This window comes from Epinephelus moara, chromosome 10 (genome assembly GCF_006386435.1).
Source record: "Epinephelus moara isolate mb chromosome 10, YSFRI_EMoa_1.0, whole genome shotgun sequence".
NCBI lineage: Eukaryota > Metazoa > Chordata > Actinopteri > Perciformes > Serranidae > Epinephelus > Epinephelus moara.
The window spans coordinates 24,000,656-24,020,135 of record NC_065515.1 but is presented as its reverse complement, the minus strand read 5'-3'; the positions used below and the strand labels follow the sequence as shown (position 1 = coordinate 24,020,135).

Sequence of the window (19,480 nt, the reverse complement as noted above, 5' to 3'; positions counted from 1 at the left end):
CCATTCTCCTCTGACCTCTGGCATCAACAAGCCATTTTCACCCAGAACTGCCGCTCACTGGATATTTTCTCTTTTCAGACCATCCTCTGTAAAACCTAGAGATGGTTGTGTGTGAAAATCCCAGTAGATCAGCAGATTCTGAAATACTCAGACCAACAACCATGCCACGTTCAAAGTCACTTAAATCACCTTTCTTCCTCATTCTGATGCTCAGTTTGAACTTCAGCAGGTTGTCTTCACCATGTCTACATGCCTAAATGCATTGAGTTGCTGCCACGTGATTGGCTGATTAGTTATTTGCTTTAACATGTAGTCGAACAAGTGTAACTAGTGGCTGGTGATTGTATATTGAGATAAATTAAGATTTATAGACTTTTTTCAACTGCAAATTATGTCTCCAAGGGAAAACTTTGACAACATCTGTTTTTATCTAATAAGATGAGTGTTCAGTCTTTTTATTATTGGGCTAAAAGCAATTGATTTTATTATTCTAGTCGCCTAGCAAAAGGAACAAAACAAAACAAAAAAATCGATTGTTGGTGTGTGTGTGTGTGTGTGTGTGTGTGTGTGTTTATCGATACAATATTGCCATGCAAAATACTGCAGTGCTATTCTGTACTGATTTTCCCCCCACCCCTGTAGCTAAAAGTCATTTAAGGGGATAAATGTGCATCCGTCTGCAGTGTTTACAAAGATGGAGGCATCATCAAGTCATGCCGTATGTACACCAGAACTAACATTTGTTGTTGGAGTGTGTCTGTGTGTATCTGCTCTCTCCTGTATTGTGACAGATGGCAGCCCAGACTGTTAGGGGTCCAATAGTGCGTCACGAAGGGCCAAAAAACAGCCTACCGCCTGTGTTGTCATGTGTGTATATATTTGTATGTGTGTGTGTGTGTGTGTGTGTGTGTGTGAGCGCCGTGGCAGCCAGCATAGGGGATCCTGAAACCCAAAACTGATCCGGTTAATCTAGGAGGAGGAGGTAGAGGAGGGTGGGGAAGGAAGGGTCACTTGCGCGCAAACAAACACACACACACACACACACACACACACACACACACACACACACACACACACATATATACACCATGTGGGACAGCAGTCAATCACAATTTGGTCGAGCTGGCACGGGCGAGCAGAGAATTAGGAGGGATTATCTATGGAGGGGAGGGAGGAGGCGAGGGGAGGGGAGGAGTGGCGGGTGAAGCCCATCGTGCTGTATCACATAACAGGATGGAGGTGGGACCCAGTGGCTCTAACCATCACCTGTCTGTCAGTGTCTGTCTGCCTGCGTCTGTCTGTCTGTCACGAGTTTGATTGTACCACTTGATAGACTAGCAGTGTAAGTGATGTGATAACATGCAAACACATTGATATTATAAAGCATTATGATTAAATACTATTTCTTTTGCACAGAGTTAAAACAATACAGCCAATGCCATCACCAAAGTCATTCAGTAACTGTGAGTAATTAGTGTTACAGGTCACAAATAGAGCCCAACTTACACTATATAATCACTTTATAATAATATATAATTACTATATTACTATACTATATAATACATAATATTAATTTTCCAACATAAAAGCTTAATTTTTTTTTTTTTACATTTTTATGAGGCTCCTTTTAAATCTGGTTATTGGAGAATTTACCGAGATATTTACTCAGTGAGATATTTTACAAGTCAGAAGTAAACTTGGCAGGACAACACTGCTTTTAAATTACCCCAAATAGATCTTTGGCATCTTGGCACCGAAATGTCTGTTTAATTATCAGCCAACATGCAAACAGTTGCCACTTTATTAGGCACACTTTGCTAAAACCAATGCAGTCTAATACAACAACTTACCTGTGTGAAGGTTATTTTGGTGAAACTGCAGCCTCCAATATATTTATATAGTTGATCTAACACCTCTAAAACACAGTTTGTTGTGTTTCTGCTATTTTTTCCCTCCCATTTATAGAGACTTAATGACAGAAACACCTCTATATGATGTGATATACAGGTACCAAAAACTACATCCTCTAAAGGCCCAGACACACCAAACTGGCATCAAGGAACTGAGTGGCGACAAAGGCTGACTGTTACGTTGCCTCACGTCCTAAGTAGCATGTATGTTCTGCATAAAAAATACTAGGGCCCGGTCAATGTCCTGCCTAAAAATAACTTGCCTATTCCAGATTTCTTACATAAGGTGAAATAGGTAACCTTGAGGGGTCACTTCCCTGACTCAGTCAGCACTAGAGCTTTAAGTATTGCCCAAAATAACCCAGTGCCAAGTAGTTTTAGGGTGCTTTCACACCTGCCCTGTTTGGTTCAGTTCAATCAAACTCAAGTTCATTTGTCCCCTAAGTGTGGTTCGTTTGGGCAGGTGTGGACACAGCAATCGCCCTTGGGTGTGCACCAAAACAACAAGACCGAGACCTTCTTGAAGAGGTGGTCTTGGTCTGGTTACAAACAAACTCTGGTGCGGTTCGTTTGTGGTGAGAACGTGTTCCGACCTCGATCTGAACCAACTGCAGTCACATGACACATTGTTTGGGTTAAACATGAGCATGTTACAGTCCTGGAGGATTATTAATGTGCGCCTCCTCCTGTACTGCCTTAATATGCACATTCAGCACATCCAGTGCATCAACACATTGTTTTCTAGTTGGAGCCGCGCCTCGTTTTCAAACTGTATGGTTTGACTAAAATGAACAACGACAGCAATATAGTCCACGATGAGCAGCGCTAAAATCAACCTGCGTAGTTGTCCCTCCATTGTGACATTAGAAAGTGTCACATTTATCTTGCAAGTGTACTCTTCTTCAACGTTTTGTTTACTTCCTGGATTTTTCCTGCATGGAAATTCTGACCAATCAAAAGCAGCTTTCTTGTGAAAGGCATTTTATCTGGCCCGCTTGTAAATGCTGCCGTGAGAACACGAACCAACTCTAGGCAATTATGTAATTTTGAAGCAAAATTAGTCCCTGATTCAAACCAAAGCAAGACAACTCTAGGTCTGAAAGCACCCTTAAAACTTCTCCAATGAACCAATACCTGTATTCGATCTTTTTCTACCCATATCCAGAAAAAAAGGACCATTTTCATGGTTTTGCTTGCAGTCAATCACTGCAAGCATTCTTTAATCTAATACGACATGTAATTGGCCCACTACCACAGCTACTATGCACACAGTCTGTGGTGTGGTGAAGTCAAGCGCAGTGTATTTGACAGAGTTGGTGGTTAAGCGTGCCGAGATGCCATCAGAATATTCCACAGTATGGCTACACCACACGCCTGTGGCGTCTGGTGGCATTTTAAGCAACTAAATGCTTCCATTCACATGAGGGGTATCGAAAAAAGTAGAAAAAAGGTATCAAATGAGGTACTCTGTTAGTATTTCTTTAAGAGTACTGGTAATGATGCTGATATCATAACTTCTCTAAAGAATACCCAGCCCTAATCAGCACCTCAAAGTGATGTTGCAACAGTCTTGCTGTTTGACTTCATGCAGTGTCTTGCATTACTTATTTTCAGTCACACTTCATTTTTCCCCACTCTGTCTGAATATTAGGTCAGTCTGATTCTATCTGTCTCTCTTCCTGTCTGTTTGTCCGTCACGTGGAAGTCTTCTGCTCAAGCAGCTGCGTGTCTTTCCACCACTGGCAGTGGCTGCATGAGAGAGCTAGCAACTGTGAAACAGATGCAGGTCTGGGACTGATTGGGGGAGAAATTATTCTATCTGTCTGCTTGTCTTCTCCGTCTATCTGTTTAGCCCCTGGCGCACTCTCTACCAACACATGAGTATTCACATGGTATAAGCAGGCATGCCTATGCATGGATGCATTCATTCGAACAAAACACCCACAAACAAAACATTTTCTCTTTCTTGCACCCTCTCTCATGCTGCTCCGTCTCATTCCTCCCTCCCTTTTCTCTCCTTTTGTTCTTTACTTCTCCTTCTTAGCCCCTTTGTTCTTCCTTTTGCCTGTGTCTCTCTGAGACAAGCAGAGACACATTCAGATAGTGCATGAAATAATAATTGGCTGGTGAAATATTTAGGAAAAAGGCACATGAATAGATGAGAAATACGAAGTGTGGCAGAGGAATGTCAGTGCCCTTTGTGTACACGCCTGTGTGTGTGTTTGTGTCTGCTGAAGTGAGCAGCAAAGAACATAAGCAACAGCTCATTGGTTTGGACTGTGCGGATGAAAGACTGAAGAAGAGCTGCGGGGAATGTAACTTACATATCATCCATCTCTTTAAGACACCCTCACATCTCCCTCTTTCTTTCTGAGAGTTTTGTCTGCAGACCATTCAAAAGGTTTTGATAACTTAGAGCGAGCCGCGCTGCCAGCATCCCAACAACAGAAGCTCAATTAGAGTTAGTGGCCCTCTTGTTCTGCTGAGAACCAATGAACATCTTTGCCACTCACTCATCCTGCCAGCTCGCCAGTCAGTCCTTCAGTTTGACAGTCAATTAAATTGGCAGCCAACCAGCCAGTGAACCAAAAGTCAGGCAGTCAGTCAATCAGAAAGCCAGTCAGCGCACTATTTAACCAGTCAGCAAGTTATCGAGACAGTCATTCAGAGAGCTAGTCAGTCACCAGTCAGCCACTAAGCCAGCGGTGGATTACAAATCAGGGAAAGATTGGCAGCCAAAAGAGTCTCTGGACTCCTTCCAAGCCTCGCTCTGATCGTTTCTTTTAATGACAAAGAAAAGAACACAGGATTTGAGGATAGAAAACGGCCCCCTTTTCTTTTTTCTTTTTTTAATCAGAGTGCAGACTTAATCTGGGTGGCTGCTGATGTCTGACTAGAAGTTGTTGTGTGACTTTTTGCTTGTTCTGCAGGTCGTCTCACCACAGCTGTATTGTTGTTACTTGACTTTTTGCCATTTTACGGGGTTGCCTTTGCGATGCCGAATGAAATTAAATGTAAACAAGACGAGGACAAAGGAAAGGAGGGGAGAATGTCATCTGTTGGAGGTGACAGCAATCCGCTGTGCTGTTTACCGTACATGGCTTTCATTACAGCCACAAACGCTGGGGAAAAACAAACTGCCCGACACAGCTAGATGCCAAAAAACAAAAGGGGTCCAGTGTGCAAGAGAAAGCAAACACTGCCAAAAATCTGTATATATGCAAGCGCTTACACAATTCAACACACACTAATAAGTAGTTTTGCATGTGACTGCAGCTACAAAATCTACTCACAAATTCAATCTCAAGCACACACATCGAAATCCAACTTTAAGACGCACACAAACACTCCTGCAGTGGCTCTGCCCTCATTAATGGAGCATATGTGATGTCTGTGGCCGCATATTTGGCAAAAGTTTGTTTACTTGGCCGTAAAAATAAAGTGTTACCCTACTGGTGGCCAAAGGAGAGCGAAGCCTTCCCCAACACACACACACACACACACACACACACACACACAGATGATTATACATTTTGGTTGCAACGATTTTCCAACAGTTACTGAGACTGCACCACACACACTGGCACACTTCTTATTTCTTCTGCAGCATTTCTTCTTCTCTTTATTCTTGTTATCCACTAACACGCGAGAACACACACACACTGCCTGTGATAATTCAGAGGATGTTTTATTGTCATGACTACGCCTCTTTTCCACACAGTTTTGTTTTGTATTACCATTTCCCTACAGTATATAGAGTACACCCCTGGTGTTTAACGCAAGGAAATGCATCTCTTTAGGCATGAATAGAAACACCACCTTGACATATAAGTTAAATTTTAATTGGGTTCCGCTGGTTATTCTTGTGGAATATGCACATGGAGCAGCATAGAGACAAAAACAGGACCAATACTTCATGGTGACAAATTAGTGAGGAGGTTGGCCTGTCGTGTGTGTGGCCAGTTTTGCGAAATATTCGGGGTGGGTGAAAGATTTGATTCTTTGATGCAGACAGGATGATTCAGCATCGATTAATAAAAGTCAACAATTGGTTTTCTAAATGTTTGTTAATAATATGATGTTGACGGAGGGACAGAGATGGAACTCAACCGTGAGGGCAGTGCAGCACCCAGACATGCTAGACTTAACTTGGAATTCATCTTCACAAAAGGCAGTGGTTGCAAGCAACCATAATATTTGCAAGCTGAATGTGAAGTATATTGTGAATAATTTCTACACCGTAACCCAGAGACTAATGTTAACGGAGCAAAGCATGTATCAGCAATCAGTACGAAATGTTTACAGACAAGACAAGCAGACCAACACTTATTGCAGCATTAAACAACTTGAAACCTCTCTGTGGTGATGAAAATAACTCTATGCTCAGTATGTTTCAACTCAAAAACCCTGCACCCAGCCTGCTGAGTGTCCTGGCTTTCCCCAGAGCTGATGGAGCAGCAGAGAAGCTGTTCCCCACTGCTGAAGATGCTAATAACAACACAGCTGAACACTCAGCCTCCCCCTTATTTTGTTACTCACCTACAGGCAGGAGACTGTAGGATGCATTCAAATTAATTCATTCATTGTTTAATGTAGTTAATTTTTTTTTTTAATAAAAAGGCTGCAGACCATTTATTATTCAACAGTACATGAACTGCATACAATGTCCGGTGAAATATTACAGTAGGCTATGTAAACACTGGACAATATGCCGGCATAAATATCCCACAATAGGTTGGCATGAGCAACAGCAGGTGGATACAATCTGACTGACACCCCCTGGCTTAAAAGCAAAGGTTTGGCTTTTTGGATCTATCATCTGGATGCTTTAAAGTATCTTGGTCTCATGAAGATATAGACTTAACATGTTTTTTGGTCATTTGTCATTTGCCTCTGATTGGTTCCTGCCAATATACAGGTGAGGCCATACCTGTGTTGTATGTTTTGAAAGCCCTGACAAAAACCTGCAGTGGTCGAAACATGTTGGCTCTTTTGATGATTTAGCCACTACAATAAAGGCTTTTTAACATTTCCGTCCTCGTTTCTGGATTACCTTCCTGTCGATTCTGTTGTTTACCATTCACCGCGTGCACCCGGCACAAGATTTTGATCCATGTTTGTATAGAGCAACCAGTCGTCCCTCCCTTTTGCTAAGGTATGGTATTTTGGCTTCTGCGAAGTTGAATGGAAAAGGGACCCTGACAAGAGCCCCACTGTATGCAGGTAAATTAATCTGTTTATTTAAGTGTGGGTCATTAGAAAGAAGGCTACTTATGCTATGTTTTAAAACAAGCAAGTCGTCAGACAGGGAGAAAATTAAATCATGTATAGAAATCAAAAAATTCTGATGCATCGACAATTGTTTCATAATCAAATCATTGCCCTCTGAATCGTAATCCAAACGAATCGTGAGGTGCTTGGAGATTCCCAACCCTATGAAATATTTTGTTAAAAGACGTATGATCCACTATGCATTAACTCTATGTGTCACACAGCTGGCATGCTACCAATGTTGGCTAGCTAAACATGACGCTAAACTTTTCATGTAGAAAAAAGTGCAAATAGAGCTGTATTACATTCATCAGTCTATTACCTAATTGGTTTGTATCCTACTTCCTGTGGCACAGTGCGTACAGTCAGTCTGACATCTGCCACAAAAGTTACATTTTTTCAACATGCTCGGGGCAAATTCCAGGCCAAAAAGGTTCGTAAACACATCAGAGATCAGAGAGAGTCTCATTGGAATGAATGGACTTCCAGTTGACTCGCCTACATACACAGAGCTATGTGGAAAGAGGCGTTACACTTCCAGTGGATGATGTAATAATAACAGTCAGAGCAGATTAAATTATTACACCATCAGCAACTAAACAGGAGCCGAGTCCAACTTTCCCTCCCGTCCTCTTTCACACTTGCTCTGTCTCTTTTTAGCTCACACTTGCTGAATAAACTGTGTCTGATCATGATCCTCGAGACGACAGCCACCACAACTCCTAAGGCTGAGAAACAAATGTACACACACATACACACACACACACACACACAGAGTGACAGCTTTAAATGCATACTCACACAACGGCCAAACTTTAAAATAAATATGCCGAGTGGTACAACACAAACCTGGATGTTTGAGAGGAGGTGTGCTTGTGTAAGGGTGTTAGCGCTTAAATGAATATATGAGTAAAATGATGTAAAGGGTAGCAGTTATAGACGTCTTTCTTAACCATGAAAACACACAGTAAATCCTCTCCTTCTCTCACTGGGGTGTGGCAGCCAATCAAGGGCTTGTACATTCACAGCAACAGTCGAGGTCGGACTGGGACATTATTTATTGTTATTGTTGTTGGCACACAGCGCACACAAACCACCACCGCTCTCCTTTCCCCTTCCTCTCCCAGATCTAAACACACACTCACTTTAACGGCTGCACGCACACACACACACAAGCACTTTTACAGGAACACAAGGACAAATACAAACATGTACATACACACACACACAAAGACACACATATACTTACACACAAAGACATTTAACACTTAAGGGCAGATGCACACATAAAACAAAACTGAACCTCACAGGAGTTGCACACACTGACACACACACACACACACACACACACACATTTACACGAACAACAAACACTGTTATTACAAAAATGTACACACGCACAAAGCACTGAAGAGACACAGACACATAAAAAGAAATCACACACATTAAACAAAAACACACCTCACACACACATTCGCAGAGTTCTGATAATGCTCGCCACAAAAATCCACTGGAACCAATTACAGTTCTGCTCGCCTCGCAAATCAGCCATCGGTTTTAACCTTTTCCTACCAGAGAGCGCGAAGAACAAAGTCCGACTTCTTCTCTGATAAAACATAAAGAAAGAAAGAAATAACGCCGCTTGAGCCGCCTTGAGACACCTTCCTTATCAACTCTGAGGGGACACAGAGGGGTTGAAAGGAGCGGCATTCAAGGCAGCTCTGTCCTCTCTGGCTGTCCGTCGCTGACAGGAAGTAGGCCGTGATGTCTGACTGACACCAACAAGGACACATCAAGGCTACTGAGTGAACAGAGTCGAGTCTGTTCATCGGGAAACACCTGAGTAACAGACGTGTAGCTGTGTATTAAAACAGTGATGTGGAAAAACTTGATGAATAATATAATACTGTAACTTGAGGAGCCTCTGTTGTTCTTTCTTGAATATAACTTTAATTACAACACAAATCTAATATCAGAGAAGCCCAAAGGAATACTTCACCCACAAAATGACCATTTGTATATCAATCACTCATCATTTGTTACCTTGAATTCCTGAGGGAAACTTGGTTTTCCTACATGCCTCCACAGTGAACGGAGAATCCAAAAAAGGCGAACATTCTCGGTGAAGTGATGTAAACAGGGGCTGCATTTCACAACAGCAAAACTATATCAAAACATCCTTTTACAAACTCTCACACAGCTCCCGCGGTATAATCCAACTCTCAGTTATCCACACATATGCTCAGTACTTCCCGATCACATGCATTTTTGCAGAAACATAACAATATAAAACACTTCCACCTATGAGAGGCACGCCTTCAGCATGCCTGAACACACTTCTCTTGTGCATATGAGCTCCGCCTGAGCAGAGTCCAAATGCACGCATGTGCCCAGGCACGCTACTTAGCTTTGCATGAGACTGTTCGTACGTACATGTTTTAAATCATAATGTTTTAGTGAAAATGCATGTGACTGGGAAGTACTGAGGATGTGTAAATGAGGCTTGGATTATACTGCGTGAGTTGTGTGAGATTCTGTAAAAGGATGTTTTGATATAGTTTTGCTGACGTCAATCGCAGCCCCTGTCTACTTCACTTCATTAAGACTGTCGGCCTTTTTTGGATTCTCCGTTCACTGTTGAGGCATGCGAGAAAAACAGTTTTCTCCACAGATTCAAGGTGAAATGTGGTGTGTAACTGATGTACAATGGTCATTTTGCAGGGTTGAATCTGCTTTCTCAGTGTGGTGGGACACGGTCATTCAGCGTCACTTCTGAGTTGCTGTAGCCCTGTGTTTTGAATTTTTCGTGCCTCCCATCCTCTGCTATTGACTTAATCCTCTCTGGATAAGACAGCAGTTTTTTGGATCGCAACACATATTGAGACATCTGGCATTGACTTCTGCATGGACAGCGACATAGAGCAAGGAAAACGGACTGAAAGACGAACGTTGGTAAGCTGGCTGCTAGCATGGATAGCTAGCGTAGCAGGACTGTTTACATCTCTGGTGGCCGCTGTTATTGTATTAACTGTTTATTGTTATGGTTGGTTTGTTGCCAACACTATGCACAAACAAGCGAAATGCCAAAAAGACATGGCAAGCACGGTGGTGGAATCTTTGAAGAGGAGGTGGAGGACATAAAAAAAATCACTGGACTCTCTGTCTGGAGATATTTCAACTGTCTCCAAACAGCAGAAGCTGATAATGGAGCTAATGGGGGGAAATCAAGTATTTCTTTAAAGTACAGAACAATAATTTTAGCCTGATACAGAATCTACTCCACGTCATTCAGATCCTCGTATCATCACATCACCGAACAAGAGTCAGACAAAGCGCAACTGTTAACTCTGAAGCATCGACAAGGTTGACCTCTTATCATCCAGACAGGCAGACGCCTCTCCACATGAAACATGCTAAGTGGGCACTGATGCCTCTCGGGTCAACTACATGTCAATGTACATATTAAACACTGTTATGAGATAGAATGATTAAAAATGTCCTCACACACGCGACCACAGAGAGATGTGCTAGAAATCACAAATAATTCACATCACTGCATTTTCACATAAGTATATTTTGTTGATTTCAAACCAGCCAGTCAACTCGATAATGAAATTCTATGTTTGCCTCAGATTACCGATCTATAACAGCGGTCAATTCATCACTCCTGCTTTTCTGTCAAACTTATCATCTTGTGGTGATGCGGTTTCAAGAAGAGACCATTTTGAAATCTGTCACTGTTGGTGTCAATCAAAAATGAGCTGACATCTGAGATTTAAAAAGTCAACTGCTGAAAAGCACCAAGCTTACATTGCCTTTTTTCCCACAAGATCCAGCGGTTCTTATGGTCTTGCATCTGATTTTACTTTCTGGCACTGTACATCAGCTCTTTAATACGATGCTTTCTAGCAGCCAACTATGATTTTTGAAATATTGGATCTTCCTCGAATGCACCAGCAAGGAGAGCTCTGACAGGGGTTATATTCCAGCTGTGCTATGGAGAGCAGATAGGCTGAAAAAACACGATGAACTGCACATTGTACAAGTAACCTTGTTCTGCATTTATAAGGACAAACACACACAGACATGTGAATGTAAATACTCGTAAACATGAACGTACACTCGCTGTCTGTAACCACAAACACGCACGCATGTATGCACACACAACTGTTCTTTGCACCTTGACACCTCTCCACAGATCACATTTCATAGCAACACCAGAAATAAAGTTCCACTGGCAGAGGAGGGCTGCAGAGGAAGGAGAAGAAGAGAGAGAAAAGACGGAGAGGGAGAAAAACCGAAGAGACACAGAAGGAGAGAGATAGAGGCTATCGATCGGTTGGAGTTGGCTCAATCTGGGATTGAACTTTATCACAAACGAAGAGCATCGCAGCAGGAAGCTCTCTGATACGCCTCTAAAGGAGAGAACAGAGGAATGTTCACGCGCTATTCTTCCTTTGCATCTCTCATTCATTTTCATTTCTCTTTCCACCCCCGGCCGTGCCTTTTTAAAGAATTCTTTCTCTCCCCCTTTTTTTTTTTTTTTTTTTTTTTCTTTTTTTAATCTTTCTTGGCTCTTACATCTTTCACTTTCTCCCTTTGTTTTTCACTTCTCTCTTGTTTCTCTCAGCGTCTCTCCCTGCCTTCTATTCCAGCGGCTGGCTTATTAGCATTCTCTCTGTACATATAATTGATTCCTCATGCCTTCCTCTTGTGAAAATGTCATTCATAATTCTGTGTGATAGCTAGCTGGCTGGCTTGCTGGCTGACTGAGTGGTTGGCTGGCTGGCTGCGAGGCAAAGTGGCCACTGACCCATTTGTAGCAGATACAAAGAGACTGACAAGCAAATCTGATTATAGCAACCGGACCGGGGCCCCTGTGAAACGAATGGCCTAAGCCAGACTGAGCCTAAGCTGTCATTCATCCTTCTGTGCTTTTTAGTCTATGTGTTTAACCTTTATTTTACCCTGGCAGGTAAATTAACGGCAAATTCTCACTGCTGATGAAGGGTGAAACTGAAGGAGGGAAGGGACTTTAAGGAGGTATTAAAGGCGAAGTACTTGTGCACTCACGACCTTTCTTAGTGGTAATGGAAATGAATTTAACTATCAATTAAACAGACTGTGTGTACATGTGTCTGTGTCTGCTTGTGTGAGTGTGTGTGTGTACGCAAGTGTTTGCTTAGCAACTGAAATGAGCAAATGGACAGCTGACAGTTGTACGGCCCAATTTACACACACACACACACACACACACACACACACAGATGTCTATTCTCACACACATGCCGCCATGCACAAAAACAGTAACACATACACACACCTAGAGACACTAATTAAACACTAATGGACACACACACACACACACACAAGCTGAGGAGTGCAGATTCAGTCATATGCCACCTACACAGCCAACCATCAACAAGATCTCAAAGGCACCTGGTTGCAGCTGACAGAGAGGTTTGTGTGTGTGTGTGTGTGTGTGTGTGTGTGTGTGTGTGTGTGTACATAACAGGGAATCTCTCAGCCCTAATACCCCCCTCCCCTCACACCTCACTCCTCATGTTACAGTACAGTCCTTATAACTAAACAAGAGAGAGACACAACAGGCTGTAAAAGACAGACAGGAGGACAGAAAGACAAAGACAAGAGGGGAACCAAGAAGCAGAGGGACATAAAGAGAGTCACAAGAGAAGAAGAGAAGCAGGGAGGCATGAAGAGACAGAGACAGACAGGGAGCAAAAAGAGGACAGAGGGAGATACAAGTGACAAGGTGAATCTGAGACAAAAAGCAACTGCAAGATTGGAGTTGAGGGACAGACATATGGACGGAGAGACAGAAAAAAAGAGTCAGACAGACAGGAGAAAGAGACATAAGGAGGTACTTACCGGATGCCTGCCCTGAGGGTACATGATCCCAGGAGAGGAGAGGCTGCCAGTCCGTTTGATGGCCAGGTTAGTCCCCTGGCCCTCCACTCCTCTGCCCTCCACCGGTTACACAGCCACACAAACACACACACACAAGCCCCCCCCCAACACACACACACTCTGTAAGTCCAGTCCCTGCTCCTTAGCTGGGTTGAATACAGCAGTCTATACTCTTCCAGAGTCTGTCTCCTTCTTCTCTTTCCTTGCTCTCCTTCTCTCTTCTAAGGCGAATTCCTGTTGACACACCACTGAAGAGCGCTCAATCCGTCGGTTCCTTTATCCAACAATGTCATGATAAAACGGAGCTCCAGACTTTACCTCCTTCTCCTCCTTCCTCTTCTTTTTCCCAGTGAAACCAAAGTCTCAGTTTCTCCACCTCCTCGTCTTCCTCTCAGTGTCTCTCTCCCTTTCCCTCACCCTGTGATCAGTCAAGGTCCACTCGTAGTGACATGACATCGAGAATTTCATCCAGGCAGGCTTCCCTCTGCTTCTCCTCCTCCTCCTCCTCCTCCTACTCTTCTCCTCGTGCCCCTTCACCCGGCCGTCCAATGGTGAGACACACAAACATAAACACACACTCAGCTCCGTCCAAACAGTCTTCTCCTCTGCTTTTTCCCTCCTCTTCACCCTCTCTCTGACACACTGGAGCCTTGACTGCTGCCGCAGAAAAGAAGAAGAAGGATAAGAAGGAGGAGAAGAAGAAGAAGAAGAAGGAGGAGGGAGGGGAGGAGGGGAGAGAGAGAAGGAGAGAGAGAGAGTGAGAGCTTTGTTTTTAATCTAAATGTGGAAAAAAAAAACGCAAGAGGAAAGCAGGAAAGAACAGCAGGTCAGTGGAGGATCCAGCGGGCTTTTCAGCAGCAAGCCCTAGACTGTAATATATTGTGCCTGTTGGCTTCAACACAAACACGACAGGCTGCTAAAGCTCCTCTTAAGGTGGAACTGAGCAGATAGAGACACCCAGTCACACAGAGAGGGAGGCAGAGGGAGGAGAGACACAGAGGCAAAGAGAGAGATGGATCCCTTTTCAATTGTGGTCAGACAGACAAAGCAATCAGTCATGCACAAAGACTTAGGCTCAAACTGATATGAATCAAGATTCACACACACAAACGCTCCGACACTCATACACAAATTCATGACAGCTATGTGGACACACTTGTTACGCAACAAAAACACACACACACACACACACAATGACAGTCGCACATACACATGATAGTTGCTCAGAGTGATAAGTTTATTACCCAGTTTACACCTTGCATTAAAATGAGTCTTGGATGATTGGACAGCTATCCAATCATGCTTAATCACATGAAATCCAGGTGTAAACACACAAAGGATGCACTGACGAACTGATCTGATCACTCAGACCTCCTCAGGATGTGGTCTGAGATGCATTGGATCCAGATGTTTGTCAACTGTAAATGGATCAATGTGTCAAACCACAGAGGTCACTCCTCCCGAACAGACCAACAAAAGAGCAGTGTTGTAGTCAAGTCGACCGAAACCGAGATCAAGTCATGACCAAGAACAGAGTGTATCATGACTGAGACAAGACCAAGACCTTCAGGGGTCGAGACTAAGTCAAGAGCAAGACCAGAGCAGTACGAGTCACACACTGCAAGACTTATAATAAGATGTGGAACATGCAAACCATAGGCACTTCCAAAAAATTAAGATTCCTCTTCATTCACCTCTTCTATTGCCATTCTGTAGGCAAATATATGCGTATGTATAAGTGCCGCATGAGGCATGTCTTGATAATAATCAAAAGGCATTGCAGAGGTTATTTTATGTGTGGGAATTTTCCTTTGTTTTCTGTGAGCAAATAAATACCAACACCATGGAGCTGAAATCAACTTAATCATCTTTATTCATCACTCATTTTCGGCACAGGCAGTTCAGTGATATCCTCACAGTTGAGGTTTTTTACCAGTTTTTTACCAGTCTTGAAATGAAATAAAATCCCAAGTCCTCTTTGTCTGAGACTGACACAAGACCGAGTCAAAATGTGATCTAGTCCGAGACGAGACCTTCAAAAAGCGGTCTTGAGACCAGGAAAATTTTCAAAGAGCAATGGATAAGTAGCATTACTCATAGTTAATCAGGTAGATTTCCAGAAGTCTGCATGACACTCCAACACCACAAAATGTTAGACAAACAATGGAGGCATGGGTTTTTGCTTCACATAAATTTTAGTTGCAATAATCAGACTATTGTCTTAATGTGGTTATAATCAAGTGGTGAGCATGCATGCTGTTTGGTTTCTCATGCTAAAAGAGGCAAGAAACATAATTTGGCTGTTGAGTCCTGCACTGTCTGGATATACAAGTCTCATGTCACAAGTCACACGTGACAGAAAAACAAGTCTACATTTAAAAAAAAGTGTGTTATTTGAAGTTGTTATGCCCATCTACAGTGACTTCGCAGGTAGTCAGACATCACATTAGCCCCATCTACACAGTCTGTTCAAGACACCGTTATTCCGCTTTGTCGCTATTTATAAAAGGTACCATCGTGAAAGGGGGGACAGAGTTATCTTGCCTTTAAGCCAGCAGCGAAGGTAGTAACAGCGTCTAATCGATGTCTGTGTAAAAAGGACAGCAAGCAGGACAGGACCATGGACAGGACAGGCGTGATGTTTGACGACGTGTTATGTGTGCGACCCACTGGCAAGACATTTAATTTAAAAAGCAGCTAGTTCTTCCTAACGAGGAAGAACAGTTATCAAAAATGTTCTCAAATTGGAGAGACAATGAGGTACGGGAGGTCCTTACCCTCTGAGTCAAGGATGAGATCAACCAGAGCTCTGGCATGATGTCTGAAATCACACACAAAGGCAGCATGATGCTGAAGTTGTTTGGTTCTGTAGAAAAAAGCAAAAGTGGAATCAAGCAGCAAACTCTAGGCTGAAAAATGAAGCCCAAATGAATGTGCCAAAAACTGCACTTCTCTGAACGGCTGCTTGAGGCTGGCTACAGAAGCCAGTCAATCCCCATAGACCCCCATGTTAACAACAGAAGTGAACATGTCTACAGCCTGGTACAAAAAACAATTTCGGTCTCTGTTGCTAATTTCAACATTGATGACAACTGTACGGAGGGTGATTTTTTTTGTATTTAACTCAACTGTTTACATGTTATTAAGGCTTAAATTTAAGCATAATTAAGGGTGGGGCACTTTGAGTGTCAGATCCATCCCTCACCAGCCTCTTGCCCAAATATTGTCACTTCTGGCTCCAAAAAAAAACCCAAGATGGCTACAGCTGACCTGCCGAATACTACGTAGTGGCCCGATCACACAATCTCTGTGTAAAAGGGACTATAAAGTACCTTGCTCAGGAACATAGACACGGGACAGTGTTTCTAAAGACCATTCATTCTCTAATACAGTGGTTCCCAACTGGTGGATTCCGGTCCAAAAGTGGGTTGACGCCAATCCATTCTGAATGGACCGCAAGTGACTAGCTAACATGTCAAGTTTGTACAAAACACACTTTACTTTTAAGTACAGTGAATTTCTGGCACAGAGATTTTATTTTGAAGTGCTGCTTCTTGCTGAAGAGTAAGTGACTAAAGGACAGCTACTTGACAGAGACAGCAAACTAGCTTGATGACATATCCAAACGCAAGTATGACACTGAATGTATTAAACTGTGTGGAGCTTGAACTAATGACTAAGGAGAAGTCAGGACCCTATGACTGGACCACTGGTCTAATACACACCCCAAATATATTAGATACTTCCCAATATACTGAATAGACCTGCAATGATTAATTGATAAGTTGTCAACTACTAAATTAACTACCAACTAATTTCATTAACAATTAATTGGTTTGAGTAATTTTTTAAGTTAAAAAAAAGTCAAAATTATCTGATTCCAGCTACTTAAATCTGAATATTTTTTTTGTTTCTTTACTCCTTTATGACAGTAAACCAAATATTTTTGGGTTGTAGACAAAACAAGACATCTGAGGACATCATATTGGGCTTTGGAAGACACTTATATTCTTTCTTTTTTTTTACCATTTTCTGACATTTTATAGACAAAATAACTAATCAGTTGATCAAGAAAATAGTTGACTGATTCATCTTCCATCGGTGTGAGTGTGTTAAAAACTGAGTAGCAGGTGGCACCTTGTATGGTAGCCTCGGCCACCAGTGTATGAATGTGTGTGTGAATGGGTGAACGTGACTCGTAGTGTAAAAAGTGCTTTGTGTGGTCACTAGATGACTAGAAAGGTGCTATACAAATGCAGGTCCATTTACCATTGGTTATACTGATGTAGCTCATACCCTGTGTCGCTTTTCTACCCGTCACTTGGTAGGTGGTCTTTTAGGGGAAAAACACTTGCCACACAGGAAGTGATTCATTTTCCTTCTTCCTCAGCAGCAACAGTAGTTTGTTTAGAATAGACACAAGAACTGGGCAGCCTCCCCACCCAAAAAAAAAAAAAATCAACAGTCACCAACAAAGTGTGCTACCTATAATAGAAATCCCCCAAAAATGAGCATTTAAGGACGGGGCACACATTGTGTAGTGATATCTGGCAGGACTGCGGTGCAGAAGCATCACAGCGACGTCCACTTACCGCCAAAGATGTCACCAAAATCAATAAGTCGAGTATCTGGAGGACTTCCAGTGTAACACCCCACAAATATCGCCACCGCTGCGAGATAACAATGTCTCCCTGCCTACTTTTGACTGCTGGCTCCGCTGCACATGTTATTTACAGGACTGCCCAGAATGGACCTGGACCAACTAAGACCTGGTATTTAAAGCCTTTCCATGTACAGTGCAGCAGTCTGGCCCGGCCGTCTTTTGGCGCTGTTTATAATGAGTTTATCCAGGGCAGCTCTGCCTTTGAACTTGATCAAACAGCCATTAATCCAACACTGTAGAATCGGACACAGTCAGTCTTGGCATCCGTGGAGGGTTTCCAGTAAGACAGAAACTGCATTTGATAACAAGCGGGTTAGCCAGAGGGCAGCCCCAGAGCCTCAATCAAGGTCACACACAGACATCCTATTATCCAATGCGGTCTATTAACAAACACTACAGATCCTTTTGGGGAAACCTAATGCTGGCTTATGTTACCAAATTAAAACTCAGCTAAGTTTGTTTGAATTCGCTGTGTGACTAATTTTAGCATTTCTTTCAAATATCTGATCTGATGGAAAGTAAGCACTGAGCTATTTTGAGTAAGAAACTATGTAAACATTTGTCTGTATTAGAGGAGATATGAGTGGATGAGTAATTCTGGTTCATCTGGTACTGACAGAAGAAGTCTGGGACATGTAGGGGACATTTAGAGGAAAATATAATTTACACGGTACAGTTTCATCTTGAGGTTGTGATGACAACAGTGATGAAGTCCTTATATTAACAGCATGAGGTCACTGATACGAAGCAGGATGAAACTAGCAGCATGATTAAAGAGCCTATTTGTCAATGTAAGAGTTTTATTTTATCATTCCCACTTCAAATAATTAACAAATTAATGTATTTTTTAATTGATTTGCTAAATGGTTTCTGCACTCTTTTACTACATTTACTACTGTGTCCTTCTATTATATTTAGTCTCACACTTCATTCTTTTTGTTTCACTGCTTTTAGACTCTATTTCAGATGCTCTGTAACTTAAAGAAACAGTTCACCCCAAAATCAAAAATTCATATTTGTTCTCTTACATATGTTTATTAATCTAGATTATTTTGGTGTGAGTTGCCGAGTGTTGGAGATATTGGATGCAGAGATGTCTGTCTTCTCTCCAATATTATGGAACTAGATGGCACTCGACTTGTGGTGCTCAGAGGTTAAAAAATATATATATTTCAAAAACTCAACGCTGTCTCTTTCTCGAAATCATGACCCAGTTACTCAAAATAATCCACAGACCTTTTTGTGAGCAGTTTCATGTAGGAACTATTTTCTTTCTACCGAACTACACCTGCCAACCTTATCACCTAGCAAGCTGAGCTAGCTAATGACACAGCCCAGCTGAGGAGGACGCCACTAATGTTTACATTTCAAGCTGTCAGGAGCACAAGTCTCTCATCCATGAGTAGATGCACTCTTCCTTCTGGGCAGTGTCTCTTTCCAGAAATCATGACCCAGTTACTCCAACACATTCTCACTCCAATCTCGTCACATATTGACTAGTGCTGCTCGATTAATCTAATCGCAATCGCAATCGCAATCGCGATGTCAGGCTGTGTGATTACATAACCGCATAAAAGGCTGCGATTTGCGATTTAATGTAGGCTAAATAAATGTTAACGTGTGTGCCTGTGAACGTGACTGCCTCTCCTGTAGTGTGTGGAGTTTGTTGACATCACGCCCACAAGCTATCCTAGTGCGTGCAGCCGGC

General features: G+C 42.5%; 1 protein-coding gene across 2 annotated transcripts in view; it reads right to left on the bottom strand.

Annotated features, from left to right (window-relative positions):
* tle2b (TLE family member 2, transcriptional corepressor b) overlaps positions 1-13,974 on the bottom strand; it is a 126,172-nt gene extending 112,198 nt beyond the window's left edge. For both annotated transcript variants that reach the window (XM_050054705.1, XM_050054707.1), the window contains exon 1: positions 13,071-13,974. In XM_050054705.1, the coding sequence (XP_049910662.1) occupies positions 13,071-13,094 (24 nt within the window). In that variant the 5' untranslated portion in view covers positions 13,095-13,974. The remainder of the gene's footprint in view (positions 1-13,070) is intronic.
* Between the last annotated feature and the right edge of the window lie 5,506 nt (positions 13,975-19,480).